Below are 23,347 nucleotides of genomic sequence, written 5' to 3' on the forward strand. Positions count from 1 at the left end.
TTGGTGCTGGCTCAGAGAGAGAGAGATTTCTCTCCCTCTTCTTATAAGGGCACGAATCCCATCATGAGAGTCCCACCCTTGTGACCTCATCTAAACCAGATTATCTCCCAAAGGCCCTATCTCCAAATACCATCACACTGGGGGCTAGAACTTCAACATATGAATTCAGAGGGACACAGACATTCAGCCCATAAGAGAGTCCTGATAGGAAACGATCAATTTGGGTAATTTGAGAATTTGCTAAAGGGACAGTTTTACAAAGGTGTGGGCAGGTATAGGAAGCAGGAAGGGAGAGGGTAGTACTCTGGACTAATTATGGGGGCCTCGCCTTCTCTACCCTCAGGCAGGAAGGGAAGGAGTGCTTCTTGGGGACAGAGCCCTGTGGATGAGGTTCCTGACAAGGGAAGGCTGTGACCTCACTCCCTACTGGTGCTCCCTGTTGGCCAAACCCAAGCAGAAACCAGAGAGCCCATCAATGTGGTCTATCCATGTTGTATCCTGCTGTCCAGAGCAGAGTGGGGAGTAGATCTGGGGAAGCCAGTGGAATATAACTCTCTCCCACCCACCATCTTTCCAAAAGAGAATTGGAGATGGCTTATAAGAAAGGATTGCTCTTTCAAGTCTCAAAACAGGCAATGAGGACAAGGGAAAGCAAGGGGCAGCAAAGCACCCATGTTAAGGGTTCATACTAGCCATGATTGAGCTTCCTCATTGACGCTGAGCTTCCTGGCAGCCTGGTCAAAAGGGGAAACAATGCAAGTTAAACTCAATGGAGTGAGTTGACTGCTGCTTCAGTTTTCACGCAGGAGCTGTCTGAGCCCCACAACCTTGAGAAAGTCAGTTCACTTCTCTGAACTTCAATATCCTCATCTGTAAAAAGGGGGTAATGCCTGCTCCGCCTACCGAGCATGAGGATGAAATGAGAAAGCACAGCGACTCCAGCAAGAAGAAGGAAAGGGCGAGAGGCTTTTTTCTAGAGAGACACCTAGGTGAGGGGGGCAGACCTGACTGACCCACATCCAAGGAATAGGACCCTGGCCCTGTCCATCTAGAGGGTCTGGAGGAAGGTCTCTGCCACCCACATGATCAACATCTCTACCTTGGTATCAACAGTACCAATGCAGACAGACACCCACCTATGACAAGGGAGGGTCACTTGCTAGATGGCCGAACCAAGCCCCCACCCGCCCAGAAATGGCAATGGGCCGGAATGAGGGGCAGAATCCAACAAGGTGGGATTAATATCAAGTTATTAAAATACGTCTTTAAAGGACTTCCCTGGCGGTCTGGTTAAGCTTCCGCGCTTCCAGTGCAGGGGCCATGGGTTTGATCCCTGGTCGGGGAACTAAGATCCCACATGCTGCATGGCGTGGCCAAAAAAAGTCTTAAAAATAAGTTCTCATCTGTGGACCTAAAATGGCTTAAAATAACGTCTGTCAATTAAAAAAATAAGTTACTAAAAATAAGTTATTAAAGGGAGTCTTACACTAAACATTTAAAAAACATTTCTGCATGACCTCATCTCCAAAGCATATAAGTTGGCTTAAAAGGTACAATCGAAAAAAAAAAAAAAAAAAAAAAAAAAAAAGGTACAATCGATAAGATAAAATAACTAGGTAGGAAATAATTTGATGGAATCCTAAATCCTATACTTTAATCTAAAAACATCTATGCACATATAGGAAATATGGGGAAATTCAGCTACACCCAGAACGTGTGGGAAAGATTAGTTGCCCCGCGGCACGTGGGATCTTTGTTCCCCAAGGAAAGAACTGTCTCTGGAGGAACGCAGTAGCACTGCGTTGGCTAGATTTGTGGATCGTTCGTTCATTCATTCATTCATTCATTCATCAACTGCTTCCTAAGGGCCTGCTGTTTGCCAGGCTTTGTTCAAGGCACCGTGGGTAGAGACGCCCATGTTCTTGTCTTCCAGGGGGAAGGTGGATGGACAGTAAACCAAGACCAGCAGGACGGCATGGATGGGAGCATGTGCTTAGGAGTCTGGGTGGGTCCAGGAAGTCCGAGAGGGAGTGGGGGGCAACTGAGCCTCATTGTGAATAGGGAGGAGGTATTTGCTGGCCGTCACTGGGAGGCACCGGCATTCCTGGCAGTGGGAACAGCAAAGACATGGACATGGGGATCTGGGTGGGGAGTTCAAGAAATAACAGTGGGTTGGTGTGCCCGGCCCTTAAAGAGGAGGGGGGCGGTACAGTGAGAAACAGGCTGGAAAATGGGGCAAAAGTCAGAGGGCGGAAGGCCTTGTGCATCTGGCCAAAGCGTGTGAACTTGATCCTGGATAAGCTGGGGTGTGTGTGTGGGGAAACCACTGAGGTTTTAACCAGAAGGCAACAGTGACCCCACGTGGAGGGTGAGGTTCTGTCTTGAGGTCATTCTTGGAGGGCCGGTCGTAGTAACAGTCAGTGATCATGCCCATCATCACTCATTTACCTTTTGCTTAGTACCAGACCCTCTGCTAAGTGATTTCCTCACAACTTTGAGGGGGAGGACTACTTCCTCTCATTTCACTTTTGAGGCTAACGACGTTCCAGTGACCTGCCTATAACTCTATAGTTTTAACTCATACTAACAACAGCAGTTATGAGCCCTCAGGTGCAAAGTACTTTACTGAATAATCTCAGTCCCCACATCCCTGTGAGGTGTATAAAATGAAGGTAAATTATACGAGGTGCAGCCCCCGAGGCTCAGAGAGGTTAGAAAACGTGCCGAAGGCAGAACAGCTGTGTGAGCACCGGGGCTGAGATCTGAATCCAGGACACCTGACTCTCTCTTTCTTTAATTTTGTTCTATTTCTTTCCCCTTTTTTTTTTTTTTGTGGTACGCGGGCCTCTCACTGTTATGGCCTCTCCCGTTGCGGAGCACGGGCTGCGGACGCGCAGGCTCAGCGGCCGTGGCTCACGGGCCCAGCCGCTCTGCGGCATGGGGGATCTTCCCGGACCGGGGCGCGAACCTGTGTCCCCTACATCGGCAGGCGGACTCTCAACCACTGTGCCACCAGGGAAGCCCTTTTTTTTTTTTTTTAACATCTTTATTGGAGTATAACTGCTTTACAATGGTGTGTTAGTTTCTGCTTTATAACAAAGTGAATCAGTTCCTCATTGTTTTTAAAATAATCAGCTCATTGGTAATAATCTTACACGGTGAACAGTGAGAGGCAGGCGAGGATGCCAGGAGAGGGCAGATCAAGGAGACACCCTGGTCTCGGAGCAGGGAGGGCTTCTCAGAGGAGGAGGGCAACCTCAGAAGGACAGATGAGCAGGAGTGAGCCTGCAGGCTGTATGGGTGGCAGGGGTTCTACGGAACAAGAGCCCTGTGGGAGAGAGCTTGGTGGGGCTTGGAGAGGAGGAAATGGCACTCTGCCCAAGGTCCTGGCCATCCTCCCTGGGGCCCCTGCGTCCCACCCTGACCATCGCCCCAGGTACTTCCCCTCTGTCCTCTCTCCTTGCTTCTCTCTCTTCACTGTCCTGGCCAACAGCAGGGCCTAGAAACCAGAAGACAGTGGGCTGAGGTGCTCAGGACCCCAGTGCATCCCCACGTCCTCACCCCGGCTCAGGGGAGGGCTTGGAAGGCCCAGTGCCCCAGGAGTCTGGCTGGGATCCTGGGAAGCGGAGTAAGGGAAAGGGGGCGCTGAGGGGTGGAGGGACCCGGGGGATCGGGGGTTACACTGTCGTGGCCATTGCCTGGTTCTGCTGGGGAAGTGGGACCAGGAGAGGGAGGAGGGCTCCCCGGAGGCCTGCGGGAGACGAGCAGGAGAGGGGGTGGGGGTGAGAGGTCTGTGCTTTCCCACGTCCAGGGCACCCCTCCGTCCTGACCCCCAGTCTGATGCAGAAGGTAGGCCTGGTGCCTGGGTCTGCCCGGGTCCCTGCATTCAACCTCAGGGGCTCTTTCCACGGGGAACCCTGTCCCAGGTGGCTTTTTCCAGGTTCAGGCCAAGGGAGGTGGCCTGAGCTGGGTGTGTGTCGCCCAAGGCTGGGGATCAGAGTGTCTGTGCCCCAAGTTCATGGCTGCGGTGAGGAGTATGCCTGGCAGACCTGGGCAGAAAGCGGCAGAAACCCAACAGCCAGACCGAAATGCTTATTGCGGACGGACTGGGGGTCTGAGCCCTGGTTTTTCCATCTGAAAAATGGAGTCACCATCCCTGCACTGCCTCTTCTGTGGGGTGATGACCCTGCAGGCGAGGGAGCTGGGGTTGGGTGGGGTGTGGGTGGGGGCATGTGGACTGGCACTGCCCTCTGGTGGCTACAGTGAGAGTTGCCAGGCACTAGTGCCTGGTCCTAGAGGGTGTTGTTACCTGGGAGCCTCATGGGTCCCCTTCAACTCTGTCTTCTCCATCCCACTTCCTTCTTCTTTACCCCACACTTCCCAGGGGTCTCAGGGCTACTTTCTCAAGGACTGGGATAATTCAGTTCAGCAAACATCTATTCAGCAAAAATTAAATGGGCCCCTACTCTATGTCCTGTTCTGTGCTTGGTGTTGGAGCTACAGAGATGTCTCTAGTAAGACTGTCCAGGAAGCTAGTGGCTAGTGGGGGAGCCACTCGACAGAGCGGCAGCCTCACGTAGTCCGGGCTGTGCTGATGCCAGGTCATGGCCACCTCCTGGTATTCTCCATCCTCCCTGTCCACAGCAAGCCCTTGGGGTTGGGTTGTGTCTTCTTAAAACTTCTTGTTGACAGACAGAGAAAGACAGATATCAAATGATATCACTTATATGTACAGTCTTATATGTAAATAAGTCCACGAATGGACTTATTTACAAAACAAACAGACTCGCTGACATAAAAAACAAACTTATGGTTACCAAAGGAGGGGCGGAGGGATAAATTAGGAGTTTGGGATTAGCAGACACCAACTACTATACATAAAACAGATAAACAACAAGGTCCTACTGTATAGCACAGGGAAATATATTCAATATCTTGTAATAACATAATGAAAAAGAATATATATATGTATAACTGAACCACTTTGCTGTACACCAGAATCTAACGCAACATTGTAAATCAACTGTACTTCAATAAAAAAATAATAAAAAACTTTTTGCTGACAAATAAACTGTAGGAAAGACGTGCACACTTCATGCACCTCTATGTTCACAGCAGCATTATTTACAATAGCCAAGATATGGAAGCAAAGTGTCCATCAACAGATGAATGTATAAAGAAGATGTGATATATACACACACACACGTATATATATATATATATATATGTATAAAATAAAATATTACTCAGCCATAAAAGAGAACGAAATCTTGCCATTTTCAACAACATGGATGGACCTAGAGGGTATTATGCTAAGTGAAATAAGTCGGACAGAAAGGCAAATACCTATGATTTCACCCATATGTGGAATCTAAAAAAAAAATAATGAACAAACATAACAAAACAGAAACAAGTTTATAGATAAGAGATACAAACAGGTGGTTGTCAGAGGGGAGGAAACAAAAAGTTGAGGGAGATCAAGAGGTACAAATTTTCAGTTGCAAAATAAATGAGTCATGGGTATGAAATGTACAGTGAGGGATCTAGTCAACAACTATGTAATATCTTTGTATGGTGACAGATGCTGACTAGACTTATCATGGTGAGATATATATATATATTTTGGGGGGGGGGTGCCGCATTGCGGGACTTGCGGGATCTCAGTTCCCCGACGAGGGACTGAACCTGGGCCACGGCAGTGAAAACCTGGAATCCTAACCACTATGCCACCAGGGAACTCCCATGGTGATCATTTTGAAATGCATAGAAATATTGAATCACTGTATCGTGCAACAGGAATTAACACAGTGTCGTAGGTCGATTATACTTTAAAAACAAACACAGAAAAAGAAATCAGATTTGTGGTTAACAGAGATGGGGGGTAGGGGAAGGGGGAAGTAGGGGAAGTCAGTCCAAAGGTACAGACTTCCAGTTACAAGATAAAGAAGTTCCTGGGATGTGATGTCTAACATGATAAATAGAAGTAACACTGTTTTATGCTATCTGTGAAAGTCGTTAAGCGAGTAAAGCCTAAGAGTTCTCATCACAAGAAAGAAATTTTTTTTGTTTTTTTAAAAAAGATGAGTGGGGGACTTCCCTGGTGATGCAGTAGTTGAGAATCCGCCTGCCAATGCAGGGGACACGGGTTCGAGCCCTGGTCTGGGAAGATCCCACGTGCCACAGGGCAACTAAGCCCGTGCACCACAACTACTGGGCCTGGGCTCTAGAGCCCACGAGCCACAACTAATGAGCCTGTGTGCTGCAACTACTGAAGCCCGTGCGCCTAGAGCTCGTGCTCCGCAACAAGAGAAGCTACCGCAATGAGAAGCCCGTGCACTTCAACGAAGACCCAACGCATTCAAAAATAATAAAAAAATAAAATAAATAAATGTATTAAAAATAATAAAATAAAATACAGCTGCTATAAAAAAACACAGCTGCTAGAACATTTAAAATCACATGTGTGGCAAAACAAAAACAGATGGACATAGAGAACAGACTTGTGGTTGCCAAGGAGAAGGGGGTGGGGGAGGGATGGATTGGGAGTTTGGGATTAGCAAATGCAGACTATTACATATAGAATGGATAAACAACAAGGTCCTACTGTATAGCACTGTTTTCAATATCCTGTGATAAACCACAGTGGAAAAGAATATGAAAAAAATTACATCTGTGACTTGTGTTTGTGACTCCCATTCTATTCTTATTGGACAGCGTTGCTCCAGAATTCATTCTTTACCCAGGAGCCAAAGTGATCTTCTCATAAATGTAGGTTAGACCATGTTGCTCTCCTGCTGGAAAATCCTCGGGGGTGTCCCATCCCACGAGCATCCAAGCAGGCACGGGTCTCCAGGTCTTTGTACTTGCTTTTCCTCTGCCTGAACAGCTCTTCCCTCATATAGGCAGGGCTCACTTGCTTAATTCACTTTGGTCTGTGCCCAAATGTCACCTCCTCAGGGAAGCCTTCCCAGAACACGCTTTCTGAAACAGTAACATCTGTTCCTCCTCCTCCTTACTTGGCTCTCTTTCTCTCCCGCAGTGCTTATCACCATAGGATATTATACATGGTGTCACTATGTGACATTATAGGTGGTGTTACCGTGTCTAATTCCCTAGAGTGGAAGCTCCTGACGGTAGGGACTTGTCTTGTTCATTGCTGTATCCCCAGTTCCTAGAAGAGTACCAGGCTCTTGGAGGGGCTCAATGAAGACTTGTTGAGTGAATGAATGAAAGTGTGAGAAGTTCCAAGGGTTGGGAGAAGTCCTGCATGGCTGGAGCGGGGGGATGTCAGTGGATGGCAGAGGTGCAGGTGGGTGAGATGGGAGCCCCAAACAGGAATGAATGTGCTGCCCAAAAGTTGGACTCTTGTTGGCCTTGATGACAATAAAACTATGTAAGATTGGAATGTTCTGGGCGACAAAGCAGGAGAGATGCTTACAACTGATTTTCAGCCCTCTTTGTAGAGGATAGGGAGTTATCCGGGGTAATGTGTGTCTGTGTGTTACTACTTTAAAAGTAAGATTTTATTTATTTATTTATTTATTGGCTGTGCCGCGCAGCTTGTGGGATATCAGTTCCCTGACCTGGGATTGAACCCCGGCCCTGGCAGTGAAGGCGTCGAGTCCTAACCACTGGACCACAAGGGAATTTCCTAAAAGTAAGATTTTATTAAGACACACCCCCCCAATGTTCATAGCAGCGCTATTTACAATAGCCAAGACATGGAAAGAGCCTGAATGTCCATGGACGGATGAATGGATGAAGAAGATGTGGTCCATACATACAGAAAGGAATACTACTCAGCCATAAAAAAGAATGAAATAATGCCATTTGGAGCAACATGGATGGACCTAGAGATTATCATACTAAGTGAAGTAAGTCAGAAAGAGAAAGACAAATACCATATGATATCACTTATATGTGGAATCTAAAAAAATGATAGAAATGAACTTATTTACAAAACAGAAATAGACTCACAGACATAGAAAACAAATTTATATTTACCAAAGGGGGGAGGGATAAATTAGTTTGGGATTAGCAGATACAAACTACTATATATGAAATAGATAAACAACAATGTCCTACTGTATAGCACAGGGAACTATATTCACTATCCTGGGATAAACCATGATGGAAAAGAGTATGAAGAAGAATATGTATATATATGTATAACTGAATCAATTTTCTGTACACCAGAAACTAACACATCGTATATCAACTATACTTCAATTAAAATGTAAGATTTTATTATGGAAAACAAAAAACACACGAGAGAGAGAGAACAGTATTATGATCCGCCTGTGTTTATCCCATGATGACGACACTAGTTACCAACTCATGGCCGACCTTGTTTCATCTATGTCCCCATCGGCTTCCCCCTCCTGTGTTATTTTGAAGCAAATCCCAGACATTGTTTCATATACAAAAAGTTCGGTATCTATCTTTAAAAAATAAAGGCTCAGGCTTCCCTGGTGGCACAGTGGTTGAGAGTCCGCCTGCCGATTCAGGAGACACGGGTTCGTGCCCCTGTCCAGGAAGATCCCACATGCCGCGGAGCGGCTGGGCCCGTGAGCCATGGCCGCTGAGCCTGCGCGTCCGGAGCCTGTGCTCCGCAACGGGAGAGGCCACAACAGTGAGAGGCCCGCGTACCAAAAAAAAAAAAGGCTCTTTTCAAAAACGTAAGGGGACTTCCCTGGTGGTCCAGTGGGTAAGACTCCACGCTCCCAATGCAGGGGGTCCGGGTTTGATCCCTGGTTGTGAAACTAGATCCTGCATGCATTCCTGCAACTAAGAAGCCCACATGCCCCAACTAAGAAGTCCACATGCCTCAACTAAATATACTGCATGCCGCAACAAAGATCCCGTGTGCTGCAACTAAGATCTGGCGCGGCCAAAATACATAAATAAATAATAAATCAAACAAAAATGAAAGGACATCAGTAGGTGAATAGATTAATAAACCATGATACATCCAGATGATAAAATATTATTCAGTGCAAAAAAAGAATGAGATATCGAGACATGAAAAGACATGGAAGAACCTTAAATACATATTAGTAAGTGAAAGAAGCCAATCCAAAAAGGCTAGATATTGTGTGATTCCAACTATATGACATTCTGGAAAAGGCCAAACTATGAGATTGTGAAAATATCTATGGTTGCCAGGGTTGAGGTAGAGGGAGGGATGAAAGGTGGAGCCCAGGGGATTTTTTTTAAATTGAAGCATAGTTGATTTATAATGTGTTAATTATTGCTGTACAGCACAGTGATTCAGTTATACATATATGTATACATTCTTTTGTATATTCTTTTCCATTATGGTTTATCACAGGATTTGAATGTAATTCCCTGTGCTATACAGTAGGACCTTGTTAAACAACAAGGTTATCCAAGGTTGTTATCCATTTTATATATGAGTTTGCGCCATCTAATCCCAAACTCCTAGTCCATCCCTCCCGCATCCTTCCTCCCCCTTGTCCGCCACAAATCTGTTCTCTACGTCTGTGAGCCTACTTCTGTTTCGTAAATAAGTTCATGTGTGTCATATTTTAGATTCCACATATAAGTGATATCATATGGTATTTGTCTTTTTCTTTCTGACTTACTTCACTTAGTATGATAATCTCTGAGCCTATCCATGTTGCAGAGGATTCTTAGGGCAATGAAAATGTTCTGTATGATACCATAATGATGGCTACATGTCATACATTTGTCCAGATCCATAGAATGTAAAACACCAAGAGTGACCCCTAATGTAAACTATGGACTTTGGGTGATGATGATGTGTCAGTTTAGGCTCATCAGTTGTAACAAATGTCCCACTCTGGGGGGAGATGCTGATAATGAGGAAAGCTATGCGTGTGTTGTGGGAGGGGATATATAGGGAACTCTTTGTACTTTCTAAGCTCAATTTTGCTGTGAACCTAAAACTGCTCTAAAATATAAACTTTATTTTTTTTGAAAGATAAAATATGGAGTGATGGATATGTTCATTGTCTTGATTGTGAGGATGGCTTCATGAGTATTATAAGTCTATCAAAACTTACCCTGTTTAAGTATGTTCCACTTTAAATATGTTCAGTTAGAATTGTCAATTATACCTCAATAAGTCTGGTTACAAAAAAAGGAATGAAGTATTGATATATTCTACACCTTAAATGAACCTTAAAAACACGATGCTAAGTGAAAGAAGCCAGACACAGAGGCCACATATTATATGATTCCATTAATATGAAGTGTCCGGAATAGGCAATCCATAGAGATAGAAAGTAGATTAGTGGTCGCTGGGGCTTGTGGGGGAGGGGAATGGGGAATGACTGCCAATAGGTATGGGGTTTCATTCTGGTTTGATGAAAATGTTCTGAAATTAGGTAGTGGTGTTGGTTGTACAATTCTGTGAATATACTAAAACCAGAGATTAAACATTTTTTCTTTTTTTTGTTTTATCTTTTAAAATTATTTATTTTTAATTTATTTTTATTTATTTATTTAAAAATTTTATTTATTTACTTTGGCTGTGTTGGGTCTTCGTTGTTGCGTGCGGGCTTTCTCTAGTTGTGTCGAGCGGGGGCTGCTCTTCGGTCTGGTGTGCAGGCTTCTCACTGCGGTGGCTTCTCTTGTTGCGGAGCACGGGCTCCAGGCGTGCAGGCTTCAGTAGTTGTGGCTCGTGAGCTCTAGAGCGCAGGTTCAGTAGTTGTGGCGCACAGGCCTAGTTGCTCCGTGGCATGTGGTATCTTCCCGGACCAGGGCTTGAACCTGTGTCCCCTGCACTGGCAGCAGATTCTTAACCACTGTGCCACCAGGGAAGTCCAGATTGGACACTTTTTTTTTTTTTTTTTTTTGCGATATGCGGGCCTCACTGTTGTGGCCTCTCCCGTTGCGGAGCACAGGCTCCGGACGCGCAGGCTCAGCGGCCATGGCTCACGGGCCCAGCCGCTCCGCGGCATGTGGCATCTTCCCGGACTGGGGCCCGAACCCGTGTCCCCTGCATCGGCAGGCGGACTCTCAACCATTGCGCCACCAGGGAAGCCCCTGGACACTTTTAAATGGTGAATTTTATGGCACGTGAGTTATATCTCAAAAAAGCTTTTATTTTTTTTTTAAAAGAGTGATAGAGTTGTTACAGACTGTTTTGTCCTCCATCTCCCTCTGCAATTCGTAGGCTGAAACTTCAGCCCCAATGTGATAGTATTAAGAGGAGGAGGCTTTGAGGAAGTGATTATGCCATGAGGGTGGAGCCCTCCTGAATGGGAACTGCAGCCTTATAAAAGAGACCCCAGAGAGCTCCCTTACCAGGTGAGGACACAGTGAGAAGGGAAGAGCGCTGTCTATGAACAAGAAATTGGACCTCTCACCAGACACGGAACATGCCGGCATCTGGATCTTGGACTTCCAGCCTCCAGAACTCTGAGGAGTAAATTTCTGTTGTTTGTAAGCCATCCAGTCTATGGTATTTTGTTAGAGCAATCTGAACGGACTAAGACACCCCCTGCTGGCTGTCTATTCTCAGCCAAACAGCCAGCGCCTTCCTGTTAAAGCTTAAGCCAGGTGACATCACTCCTCTGATGTAAAGTCCTCCACTGACTCAACTTAGGTCTAGCCCATCGGGCCCTGCTGTTACCTCTCCACCTCCCTCATCTATAGTCCCTTTTGTTCATGTCATTTTAGCAACTGTGGCTCCTTCTCTGGCCTCGAGTCTTTGCATTTGCTGTTGCTGCTTCGAACCCTCTGTTGGTGAATATTCTCCCCAGCTCCCTCCCTCCTTCAGCTTTGGACTTAAGTGACTCTTCAGTGAGAGCTTCCCTGACCACCCAAATATTTAAACTTGCAACCCACAGCCCACCCACCCCTCCCAGGTCCTCCTCCTGCTTTCTTTTCTTCTCCCAGCACTTTTCACATCATTTATGCTATGTGCTCTACTTCTTTGTTTATTACTTGTAGCTCTGCATTGCATGTGGGCCCTAGGAGGGCAAAGATCTTTGTTTTGTCTCACTGATGTGTCCCCAACACCTGTCACAATGCCTGGCGCCAGGTGCTTGATAAATGTTTGTTGAATTCACACCTATGTTCATAGCAGCACTATTCACAATAGCCAAGACATGGAAACAACCTAAATGTCCATCAACAGATGAATGCATAAAGAAGACATGGTACATATATACAGTGGACTATTACTCGGCCATAAAAAAGAACAAAATAATGCCATTTGCAGCAACATGGATGCAACTAGAGATTATCATACTAAGTGAAGTAAGTCAGAAAGAGAAAGACAAATACCATATGATATCACTTATATGTGGAATCTAAAATATGGCACAAATTAATCTATCCACAAAACAGAAACAGACTCACAGACAGAGAACAGACTTGTGGTTGCCAAGGGGGAGGGGGAATGGGGGAGGGATGGAGTGGGAGTTTGGGGTTAGTAGATGCAAACTATTTCATATAGAATGGATAAACAGCAAGGTCCCACTGTATAGCACAGGGAACTACATCCAATATCTTGGGATAAATCATAATGGAAAAGAATGTAAAAAAGAATGTATATATGTGTATAACTGAGTTACTTTGCTGTGCAGCAGAAATTAACACATTGTCAATCAACTATACTTTAATAATAAATAAATAAATAAATATTTGTTGAATGAATAAGGAGTAGAAGGTAAGTTAGGGGGACGAGAAGAGCTGAGATGAAAGAAGAAATGAAGCCAACAAATATTAAGGTTTTTAAGGATTATGACCATAAAAAATGGCCGTGGAGCTTAGATGCCCCATCTTTTTATCCAAAGCCTCTGGCCTGAGCCACCTTTAACAACTTGGCAGAAGTGCCCTGGAGTCTGGATGGGAGGAGAGGAGAGGAAGAGGGAGCAGGGGCCAGGTGGGCAAGGGTTGGGAGGGGTCTGGTTCCACAGGGGAACCACTTCTTACTTCCCAGCCAATGAGGGGGCTGCATTTGAGCCACTGTTTCAGAAACAACGTAACTAGTGCAGACTGCTCCTTTGATCAACTGGCAGATGAATCCCCATGTGGGTATGCAGGATTTGGGGAAGGGGAGGTGAACTGGCTCCAGGGTTCACTCACCAATCAGGAATAAGAAACACAGGCTTCTGGGGAGAGAGGCTGCCACTGGAGGGGGGTGGGTATGAATGGGCTGTGAAGGTGGAGGTGTGGGTTGAGATGCAAAATACTACGCAGTTAATGATTTCTCCTCTGCCACGGCCCAGACTACCCTGTCAGTAGCACTTTCCATTTTTCTCAGTCATAGCTCCGTTTGTTTCTTTCAGAGAACTCCCCACACTCTGTAACTACCTTACTTGTTCTCTTGTTTATCTGCCTCCCCTTCTAGACTCTAAACTCCAGGAGAGCAGGGATCTAGTTTCCCTTGTTCCCTGGTCTAGCCTGAGAGTCTAGCACGGTGCCTAGTATATATAGTAGGTGCTCAAGAAATATTTGTCAAAGGAATGAAAGAACCCAGACAGAAGGAAATACTCTAATCACACTGCTTCTCCACTGGACGGCTGGGGATGGGGCACTCTGATCCTCCTTCCTGGGTTGTGCCTCTTGTTCCAGGCTGTGTCATGGACACCTGGCCCCCAAAGCACGCTGTCAGCACGAAGAGCCTCTGTCCCAGGGGCACACCTTGGGCACAGCCTCTGTCCTGGGCTCCGGCTTTGAGTGGTGGCGGTAGGAAAAGGGCTCCTGGAATTCCTTAGCTAGGATAGGGGTATGAGTGAGAGAGATGGGTTAGAGATAGAGTCATGTGGATGGGGGTCGGGTGGGTGGGAGGAGAGACTCACAACAATCTAGAAGAGAGAATGAGGCCTCAAGAGCAGAAGGGCTGAAAAGGAGGTGGCACATGTGAGAACTATTTAGGAGGTAAATTAAGCAGGATTTCGTGATTGACGGTATTGAAGAGAAGGGAATTGGGGCACCAAGAATAATCCCAAGGCTTTAAAAGAATCAGTGCCGCAGCCATTTCTTTTTGGCCTGTAGGTTCCTCCGGTCCAAAGGCACAGAAATGGCCACTGGACTCCTCTGCCGCTCCACAGTTCATTCAGGACTTACGGCGACCCTCACAGGTATCCCGTCACGTGCTGCGCTCTGAGGAACACGCTCCCTGTGTTGAAGGGGCGCACGTCTGGTCTCGGAGACAGACACAGTGTGACCACTGCGGCCATCGCATAAAGGATGCTCTGGGGCCGAGAAGGACGGGGTCGGATGAGTCTTTACGCGGAGACATCTAAGTGGGGTCTCCCGGAAGAACAGGTGTTTGCTACCGTGGTATGAGGTGGGCAAAGTGAATAAGGGCGGAGGTAAAGCACTAGGAAAGGCAATAAAACGACTTAAGAAATAAGAAAGAGGTCTGTCAAGCGGCTGGAACACCGTGGGTGTGAGCGCCGGGATCATGATGTCCCAGACTGGGCAGCGCGTGGAGGCCGTACTGGAGTTTGGATTTATCTCCCAGCCCACGCGGGAGAGACACAATACGGCCCCAACTTACAGGTCAGATCCAGGGAAGGCAGCCGAAAAGCCTCTGGCTGGAGCGGAGCGAGGGGGTTCCCCCAGTTAGGGACTTCCAAGTCCGGGTAACCGAAACCCCGGGAAGCGGCGGCTTTGGGCAAAACCATTCTCCGGAGGTGGAGAGGGGAGAGAAGGCCAGCACTCGGAGCCCAAGTCCGCTGAACCAGCTGGAACTCCACTCGCCTCTTCTCCTCGCTCTTCTCTTACTTTTGCGCTCTGTTTCGCCTCATTGGCTCGCCTCCTGAGCGCCCGCCAGTGCCGGGCACCACCAGTTGCTCCTCGGCCGCCCCCTCCCGCGCGTGGTACGGCCCGGCGGGCGCGCATCCAGGCACAGGTTATAAAGGCCCTGCTGCGGCAGCCGACTGCGGACTCAACATGCGCCCGCAAGAGTTGGGGCAGGGTTCAGCCGGCGACTGGCCGGGACCCGGCGATCCGGCAGCAGTCACCCCAGCTCCTCTGCCCGCAGGCAATCCCGCTCCAGAGCCCTCCGGCGAGCCTGAGCCCGCCCCTGTGCAGGTACCGGCGGCAGGACAGGCAGCAGGATCCGGATCCGCAACCGTCTCGGGACCCTCAGCGGGAGCTCGCCCGGCCTCCAAGGCTGGATCGGAGGCAGGAGTCCAGCGCGCGTCCGCATTCTCGGCAGTCCAGGGGAATGCCCAGTCCGTGCCCGACAACTCGGACGCGCCGCGGACTCGCTTCATATTCCAAGGTACATTTGGCCCCCGGGTCGCTGGCTTGGGGACTGGAAAGGCAGCGGGCATCTGGAAGACGCCGGCTGCCTACATCGGCCGGCGGCCTGGGGTGTCGGGCCCCGAGCGCGCCTCCTTTATTCGGGAGCTGGAGGAAGGTAAACTGAGTCCCCGGACCCCCGGAGCAGGTGGGACTAGGGCAGCAGCAGGGAGGAGGGGGCCCCGTCGGGTCCGGGCGCCCGGTCCCCTCTGGCACTCAGTCCCACCCCTCCGCCCACCCTTGCGAAGTCATGGTCTGCGGCGCCTCTCCGGTCCCCTTTTCCCCACCTCCTTCTCCCCTTCTCTCGTTCCCTATTTCCGTCGGTGGGTAAGATCCCCGGGGCTCGCGCTCCCCTGCCCCCCTCTTCACGCCTGTTGCTGCAGCAGATCTGCGCACTCTCAGTGCCCCCCTCCCGAGGCTACCGCAGTGCCAGGAGAGGGGCGGGGGGCTGCGGGAGGGCTCTCTGCCCGGTGCGCTCTGAGCCTGCGCTGGCCCGCCGCGCCAGCGACGGGGAGGTGGGTGGGCAGAGGGGAGGTTTTGCCAACCTCCTGGCTGCTGGGGTCAAGATCGGGCTTTCCCCCCTACCCCCAAACAATCTTGGGGGTGGGCGGAGCCTCAGACAGAAGCTGCCTCTCCTCTTCCCTCCGAAGGGAAGTAGGACTGGGATCTCCTTACCCCTCCTAGGCCCCTCCAGAAAAAACAAACAATCAATCAATCAAACAAACAAGAGTCCAGCTGGCCCTGGGAGCAGGGAAGGGAGTGCTGATTACTGGGGGTATGGAGAGGATATTGGGGGCAGAAAGGGAACTCAGTCTTCTCCCTTGTTGCTGACCCTTGCTGTTGAGGGCAGGAAACAGTAGGGTGGCAGGTAGCATGTGCCCCCTTTTCCCTGATGTGGCTTCCCACTTTCTCTTGCAGCGCTGTGTCCTGACCTACACCCACCAGTCAAGAAAATCACCCAAGAAGATGTCAAAGTGATGCTAAGTTTGCTAGAGGAGGTGTGTGCTGCCTTCCCCGCCCGGGACAGCCCCAGCTTTAGCCAGGCTCCCGTTTTAATTATGTCTGTAGGGGTAGGAGTGTTCCTGCCTGGCTACCTCTCTGGGGGCCAAGCTGGAGGTCCCTCTTATGGAAGACAGGTAGATGTGGGATGTCCAGGCTGTGAGAGCTCTTAGCACCTTCCGGTCTGATCTCTTTTTCCATAGGGGGAAACTGAGTCAGGTCCCACAGTGGGTTCATGGCAGGCTCTTGTCTAGTACCTCGGAGAACTAGGGGATGGAGAGGGTCTCCAGCAGTGGCCTAGCTTTCCTCTGGACGCTAGCTCCTCCCATCTGTCTGGGAGATCCCAGAAACCAGGAACATATTCCCCATGGATGGGGGTCCCTCTGCAGAGAGAGCGGGACCTGAACACGGCAGCTCGCATTGGCCAGTCCCTGGTGAAACAGAACAGTGTTCTGACGGAGGAGAACAGCAAGCTGGAAGCCATGCTGGGCTCGGCCAGGGAGGAGGTACCTGGGTGGGGAGGGCAGCGGGAGGCGTATCTCAGGCCGGCCTCCATCCCACTGTGCTGGGCTGTGTGCCTGCCCCTGCCCATACCCCGCCCCAGGGCTTCTCTTCCTCCTGCCAGATTTTACATCTCAGACACCAGGTGAGCCTGCGGGATGACCTCCTTCAGCTTTACTCAGACTCTGATGATGAAGAGGAGGAGGACGAGGAGGATGAAGAAGAAGAGCGGGGGTATGGTCATCCCTACGAAGCCTCAGATCCGTCAGTGTCCTGCCTTATTTTTTTTTTTTTAAATTTTTCGCTGCGCCACGCAGCTTGCGAGATCTCAGGTCCCCAACCAGGGATTGAACCTGGACCACGGCAGTGAAAGTGCCAATCCTAACCACTGGACCACCGGGGAACTCCCCGCAAGTGTCCTGCCTTTGCACCTGGGCGGCCCCTTCTCCGAGCCTCAGTTTCCTCGTTCGCAAACAGGGACACCACGTACCTGCCACTGGGGTTGCTGGAGCTAACTGAGACCACCGCAGTCAGCCTGGGGTGGGGGAGCCCTGGGTGGGCTGGGAACTGGGTCCCCCGAGCCCCTGCACCCCGACTCCCATCACTCCCTCCCCTAGGACTCCTCTGACAGAGTCAGAGGCACACCACTGCCCGCAGCTGGAGGCCCTGCAGGAGCGGCTGCGGCTGCTGGAGGAGGAGAACGAGCAGCTGCGAGAGGAGGTAAGGACGGGGGAGGAGGGCGTGCCCGTGGGCAGGGGGTGTTGACGCCCCTGCCCCTTCCTCTCTCCCACTCTCCAGGTCTCTCAACTCGATGACCTTGAGGAGGAGGGACAGATGTTCATCCTGGGTTGTGTGGAGCAGTTTTGTACGTGAACTTGTAACTGGGGGTAGGGGATGCTGTCCAGAGGAGCAGAGACAAGAACCTGGGATTTGGAGTTTGGAGACTTGAGTTCATGTCGCAGCTCTGACACCTCCTAGCTGTGTTACCTTGGACAAGTTCCTTAACCTCTCTGAAACTTCGTCTTTAGAGTGGGGGTTCATAAACTTGGCCCTGCTGACCTCTCCAGGGGTTACAGCTGAGGAAGTGCTTTGTGCAAACTGTAAAGAGCTGTGCGGATGCTATGGGGCTCCTCTAAGCTTGTCTCCTTTTGTTATTTGAGAAGGGGGAGGGAGGGGGCTGGGAGCGAGGAATGGAGGGAGCCATGAACCGCCAGAGACCAGGGCCCCCCTCCCTCCTCAGGCACTGCATTATTAGGCAGAGGCTGTGCCTGGCACTGTGTGGTCCTGAAGAGGAGTGAGGCACAGCGTTTGTCCCTGAGGAGCTCAGACCTAGCTGGGGAGATGCATACTCAAGGTGGCAACAGATGAACTCGTGCTGTTCCGCTCACCCCAAATCTGGCCTTCCTTCCCCCTGGGTTCCCTGAATGGCGCCCCCCTGGTCCCAGGCCCCCGGAGTAGGAGCCAGTCCCCACATTCTGTTGCTTCTACAACAGGAAAGGCTAGGAAAGGCTCACGTCTCTTTCCGTTTCCCACCCCAGCTGCCTCTAGCCCAGGCCAACTCTTAACTGGTCTCTCTGCCTCCACTCCTACCCTTCCAGGCCCTTCTGCACACAGCGCAAAGGAGTTTTCTAAAACCAAATCTATGTCACTCCCCTGCCTAAAACACCCAAGTAACTCCCCATTGGCCAAAGGATAAACCCCACCCTCCCTACCCCAGCCCTAGTGATCTGGGCCCTGCCCACGGCCCCAGCCACTCCCTCCTGGTGTCCTCTGGGCCTCTCCACACCCTGCCTGGGGCGTCTTCCCTTCTGCTGGGCGAGCCCCATTTCCCCGGGGAGGTCCTAGCATCTCAGACCTTGCCAGGCTGGCCTGGGTGCGGCAGCTGTGACCCCCGATGCACCCTTTATGCTTGCCGCATCCTAGACCATAATGTGCACTATCGTGATTTTTTTCCCTCAGTTTCCACACTAGTCTTGAGCTCAGTGTGGGCTGGGGCCAGGTCTTGCTGACTGCTTGTCCAACACCCTGCTCTGTGTCAGTCAGTAAATGTTTATTGAAAAGAAGACCCGAGTGAGGGATGCTAAGCCCTGTGGAACCTCGGGTACTTGGCGCGAGCTGAGGGGTGCAGGTGGACGGAGGCAGCTGGGAGACTGAGGACCCAGGGAACCAGGGCTGACCTCTCCTCACTCCTCCCCAGCGGAGGCCAGCCAGCAGATGGCCGAGCTGTCGGAGGTGCTGGCGCTCAGGATGCAGAACTATGAACAGCAGCAGAGGGAGGCTGCCCAGCTGCGGGCCCAGGTCACAAAGCTGCAGCAGTGCTGCCAGGCGGTGCGTCGGGGTGTGTGCGGGGCTCCTTGCTCCTGTCATGGCCCCATGGGACCCACACCTCCTTCTCCCTGCCCCCACCCCATGGAGCTCAGAGGCCCAAGGCCCCTCTCTGTGTCAGAGTCAGTGTTGGAGGAGACATCAGAGAGCGCCTCATCCTGTCCCCTCGTCCCAAGTTGGGGACCGAGCCCAAAGAGAGACACAGGGTGTTCCAGGAAACAGGCCACGTGACTCCCCACGTTCTTTGGCCTTATTCCATGTGACTTCTTTTTGGAAGAGCTGCCAGAGACTCACTGATGAGCCTGGGAAGACTTGCCAGAAGCAGGGTGTGCGCGGGAGCGGGGAGGTCTGGGGTGAACTTCACTGGTCTTGGGTCCTTCCAGTATGGGGCTGAGGCTGAGAAGTTGCAGCAGCAGCTGGCTTCGGAGAAAGAAATCCAGACGCAGCTCCAGGATGAGGTGAGGCTACCCTGGGCTCCTGGGGGACCTGGGACCCTTGGGCAGCTGCCTGACTCTCCTGAGAGGACAAGCTCCTTGCAGCAGGGACTGGGTCTGTCCTTTCCATACCCTCAGCCTCTGGCACAGGGCCTGGCAGGTGGCAGTTCATTTGGGGTCTGAGTGGAGTGGAGTCCGGGGATCACCCTGCATATCATTATGGGGGTCTAGAGTCTGGGCCTCTTGCCTCTTTGCCCAGGCTTCCCCGCCCCCTGGGGAGAGAGTGGGCAAGGCGTCTGGGCTGGGTGTGCCTGCGTCCCAGCAGAGCCTGTGGGCGGGTTCCCAGCTGCAGGACCTACGGGAGAAGTACTCTGAGCGTGGGAGCATGCTGACTGAGGCCCAGGAGGAGGTGAAGACCCTCCGCCAGCAAGCCCCGGCGTCCACTGGCTCTGTCACCCACTACACGGACACTGTACCTCTGGTGAGGCCCCCTGGCTGCCTGCCTTTTTACCTCTGTGCGATCTGTGTCTATCCGCGGTCCTTTCCTGTGCCTGGGGGTATGGGTGGGGGGTTCTGTGGGGATCTTCTGGTGATGTGCCCCCTCTCCACCGTAGGAAGCACTTCCTGATTTCCAGGAGACCCTGGCTGAGGAGCTCAGAACGTCTATAAGGAGGATTATCTCAGACCCTGTGTATTTTATGGAAAGGTGCACTCTGGGCCCCAGACCTTTGCCTGCCCTGCACTCACTCTCGCCTACCTGGTAGGCAGCAGCCTTTCTGGTAGTGGGAGGGGGTTCACCTCACACCCGGCTCTGACCTCCCTCCCCCGCTCCTCCCCCCCGGCTGCCCCTCCTCCTGCCTCATTGGTCCTTGGCCCCTTCCACTCAAAACCTTTCCTCTGTGCACACGTTCTGGGTGTATCATTTCTCCCTGGGATTTTTCTGCATGATGGGGTCCCAGGGATTTCACACTTTCAGCTTCCCGTTGCCTCGGGACAGTGAAGGCCCTTTTCTATGTTGAAGGTGACTCCAGAGGAGACCTCAGATCTGGGGTACGCCGACCAGGGGCTCCCCCTTCACCTGCCCTCACCTTTTTTAAAAAAATATTATTATGTTTTTGGCTGCGTTGGGTCTTAGTTGCTGCACAGGCTTTCTCTCCTTGCGGCGAGCGGGGGCTACTCTTCGTTGTGGTGCGTGGGCTTCTCGTTGCGGTGGCTTCTCTTGTTGAGGAGCACGGGCTCTAGGTGCGCGGGCTTCAGTAGTTGTGGTGCACAGGCTCAGTAGTTGTGGCTCGCGGGCTCTAGAGTGCAGGCTCAGTAGTTGTGGCACATGGGCTTAGTTGCTCTGTGGCATGTGGGATCTTAGTTCCCCGACCAGGGCTTGAACCCACGTCCCGTGAATTGGCAAGCGGATTCTTAAACGCCGCGCCACCAGGGAAATCCCCACCTGCCCTCACCTTTCAGCAGCCAGACAACCCCCTGCAGCTGGTTCTGTGGCCCTACAACCCTGGAGAAGCCCCTGCTCTCGGGCCGGCTGGGCTAAGAGTTGTTCTGGGAAGGAGCTGCCCGCTTTGCCTTCAAATTTTGCCCCATGGGTGGCCATCTGATTTGAGGCTTCTCCAAGTGGGAGCTGAAGCCTTCCCTTCACCTGACCAGGGACTGAGAGGCGAATGGGCACTGGCCTAGGAGCTGGAAACAACTGGGACTGAGTCCCAGCTTGATCCCTTTACTGGCTGTGTGTCCTTGGGCAAGTCACTTGACCTGTCTGGGCCTTACTAAAATGGATTTGTTCCCATGGCAACTAGATATGGGATGGGTTGTGAATGTTAAATAATGAAGGAGGGGGGCAGAGGGGATGTTATTCCTGCTGGTCTGTTCCGTGCAGCAGGGTGTGGTTACTGGGGGAAGGCGGGGCCTAGGCAGTGTTGGTGACCATTCTTCTTTCTACCAGGGTCATGGGCTGGGTGTTTGAAGCCTCGAGGCTGGTACCCAGCTGCCCTCTCCCCTGGCTGGGACAGAACTGGGGAGTAACCATCAGGGTCTGTGTGCAGGCCGGGGCGGAGAGCAGGAGCCCCAGTGGCTGGAGGTGCCCTGGGGCAGTGAAGAGGGGTGGCTCTGGCTTTGGGGGGTTAGGGAAGGACTCTCCTGTCTCCCTGCCCAGCTGTGAGCTGCACTACAGTGAAGATCGAGAGCGGGAGCAGGGGCTCGAGGCAGAGGAGGGGCTGATGTCAGCTGAGGATTTCGCGCCTGCGGAGGAGCTGGTGCCTGCGGAGGAGCTGGGGGCCACAGGAGAGGCGCTGCCAGCTGACGAGGGGGTGACGGAAGAGGCAGAGCTGGTGTCTGAGGAGGCTGAGGCCTGGGAAGAGGCGGAGCCCGAGCTGGATGAGGCAACGCGGATGAATGTGGTCACGTCAGCCCTGGATGCCAGCGGCTTGGGCCCCTCGTGCCTGGACATGAAGTATGTCCTCCAGCAACTGGCCAACTGGCAGGACGCCCATTACAGGCAGCAGCTGCGGCAGAAGATGCTCCAGAAAGGTGAGTGCTCCCGTGGGGGCCTCCCTTCGGCCAGCCGGACAAGCTGCAGATCGTGAAGCCGATGAAAGGTGAGGGTAGGTGAGCCCCCCAGACGCTCACTTACCCCAGCCCGGCCCCACCCAGCGTGCTGATTTGCATGGACTTTGCATATCATTTACATAGGCACCTCAGGTCCCCCTCAGTGGGAACTGTGGCCCCAATGCTTATTTACGTGGAGTGTGCATAGGATTCCAGATCTTCACCCTTTTTGCTCCTGGGGCTGGGCTGGGGGTCAGGGCGCGGACTGTAGCCCCTCACTGCGTCTCAGCTTCCTGTCTCGGCCCGCCCCCTTCCCGCGTCCCCCCCACCCCCACCTCCCCCATCCCCAAGGCTCCTCAACCCTGCAGCAGGGGCAGCAGCCAAAACAAACATGGGGGGCGGGGTCGTGGAGCAGCAGCTGTGGGGGCCGACCCAGGACTTTCGGAGGCTGGAGGAGGAAAGGGCCAATCACCCTCCCAGGGCCTGGAAGGACATTCCCAGGCCATTAGGACAAAAGCCTCTGCCAGCAAGGGCCACAGTCGGACCAGTCCCCTGGATGAGTCTGAAGGTGGGCTAGGGGCTCCTACAGGGTGATGGGGGGCGGTTAAGGTCTCCTCTCCCCAGCTGGAAGCCCCAAAGGTTGGGGAGTAACACCTGCTGAGTACAGGCCTTGTGCTAGGCTGTGAGAGCCCTGCCTTGAGGAGTACATGGAGATATCAAAGATGATTTAGTGATGCGAATTATCTTCTCTAATCCTCACACCCCTGTAGGTACGTATTATCCCCGTTTGGAGAGGAAACGGAGGTTCAGAGAGAAAAATAATTTGTTCAAGGCCACTGAACCCGTTTTCGTCACTGCTATGCCATAACGACTTCCCTGACCCATCCCTCCCCTCTAACCCTGTCCTGGTGCCTTCTTGGCCTCCTGGGTGAGCTGTGATGTTTATAACCTGTTGGCAGCCTCACCATTATATCTGATCTGCCCTGACTCTGATGGCCGTTTGGTCACTGCTGGGTGGCCTCATCAGGGTCGCCATGTAAGGTTGTGCAGGTTGTAAACTGAATGGTGACCTCTATGGCTAGACAACCTGCATGACTCAATGGTGGCTGTCTCTTTCTGATACAGCTGACGAGGCGTAGCCCCTGCCTGCTGCCCAGGCCAGACCTGTGGTCCTCAGGCCCCCAGTTCACGTCCACCCACTTCTTTTCCAGGCTTTGCTGTTTCCCAGCAGCCTGCTGAGGCCCCATAGACAGCCTGAGGCCCCTCCTTCCGCTGCCTGGCCAAGCCCC

General features: G+C 51.7%; 1 protein-coding gene across 1 annotated transcript; it reads left to right on the forward strand.

Moving 5' to 3' along the window:
- Positions 1-14,895: 14,895 nt before the first annotated feature.
- HAP1 (huntingtin associated protein 1) lies at positions 14,896-22,096 on the forward strand (the record flags this gene model as incomplete). Its single annotated transcript, XM_082679290.1, has 13 exons — positions 14,896-15,367; positions 16,168-16,247; positions 16,638-16,754; positions 16,874-17,013; positions 17,367-17,469; positions 17,548-17,614; positions 17,990-18,103; positions 18,947-19,077; positions 19,458-19,532; positions 19,768-19,989; positions 20,123-20,268; positions 20,511-20,558; positions 21,667-22,096. 13 exons carry the CDS (start codon positions 14,896-14,898, stop codon positions 22,094-22,096), a joined length of 2,145 nt encoding a protein of 714 aa, XP_082535416.1.
- Positions 22,097-23,347: the final 1,251 nt, after the last annotated feature.

Source organism: Grampus griseus, assembly GCF_964374135.1.
Source record: "Grampus griseus genome assembly, chromosome: 20".
Classification (NCBI taxonomy): domain Eukaryota; kingdom Metazoa; phylum Chordata; class Mammalia; order Artiodactyla; family Delphinidae; genus Grampus; species Grampus griseus.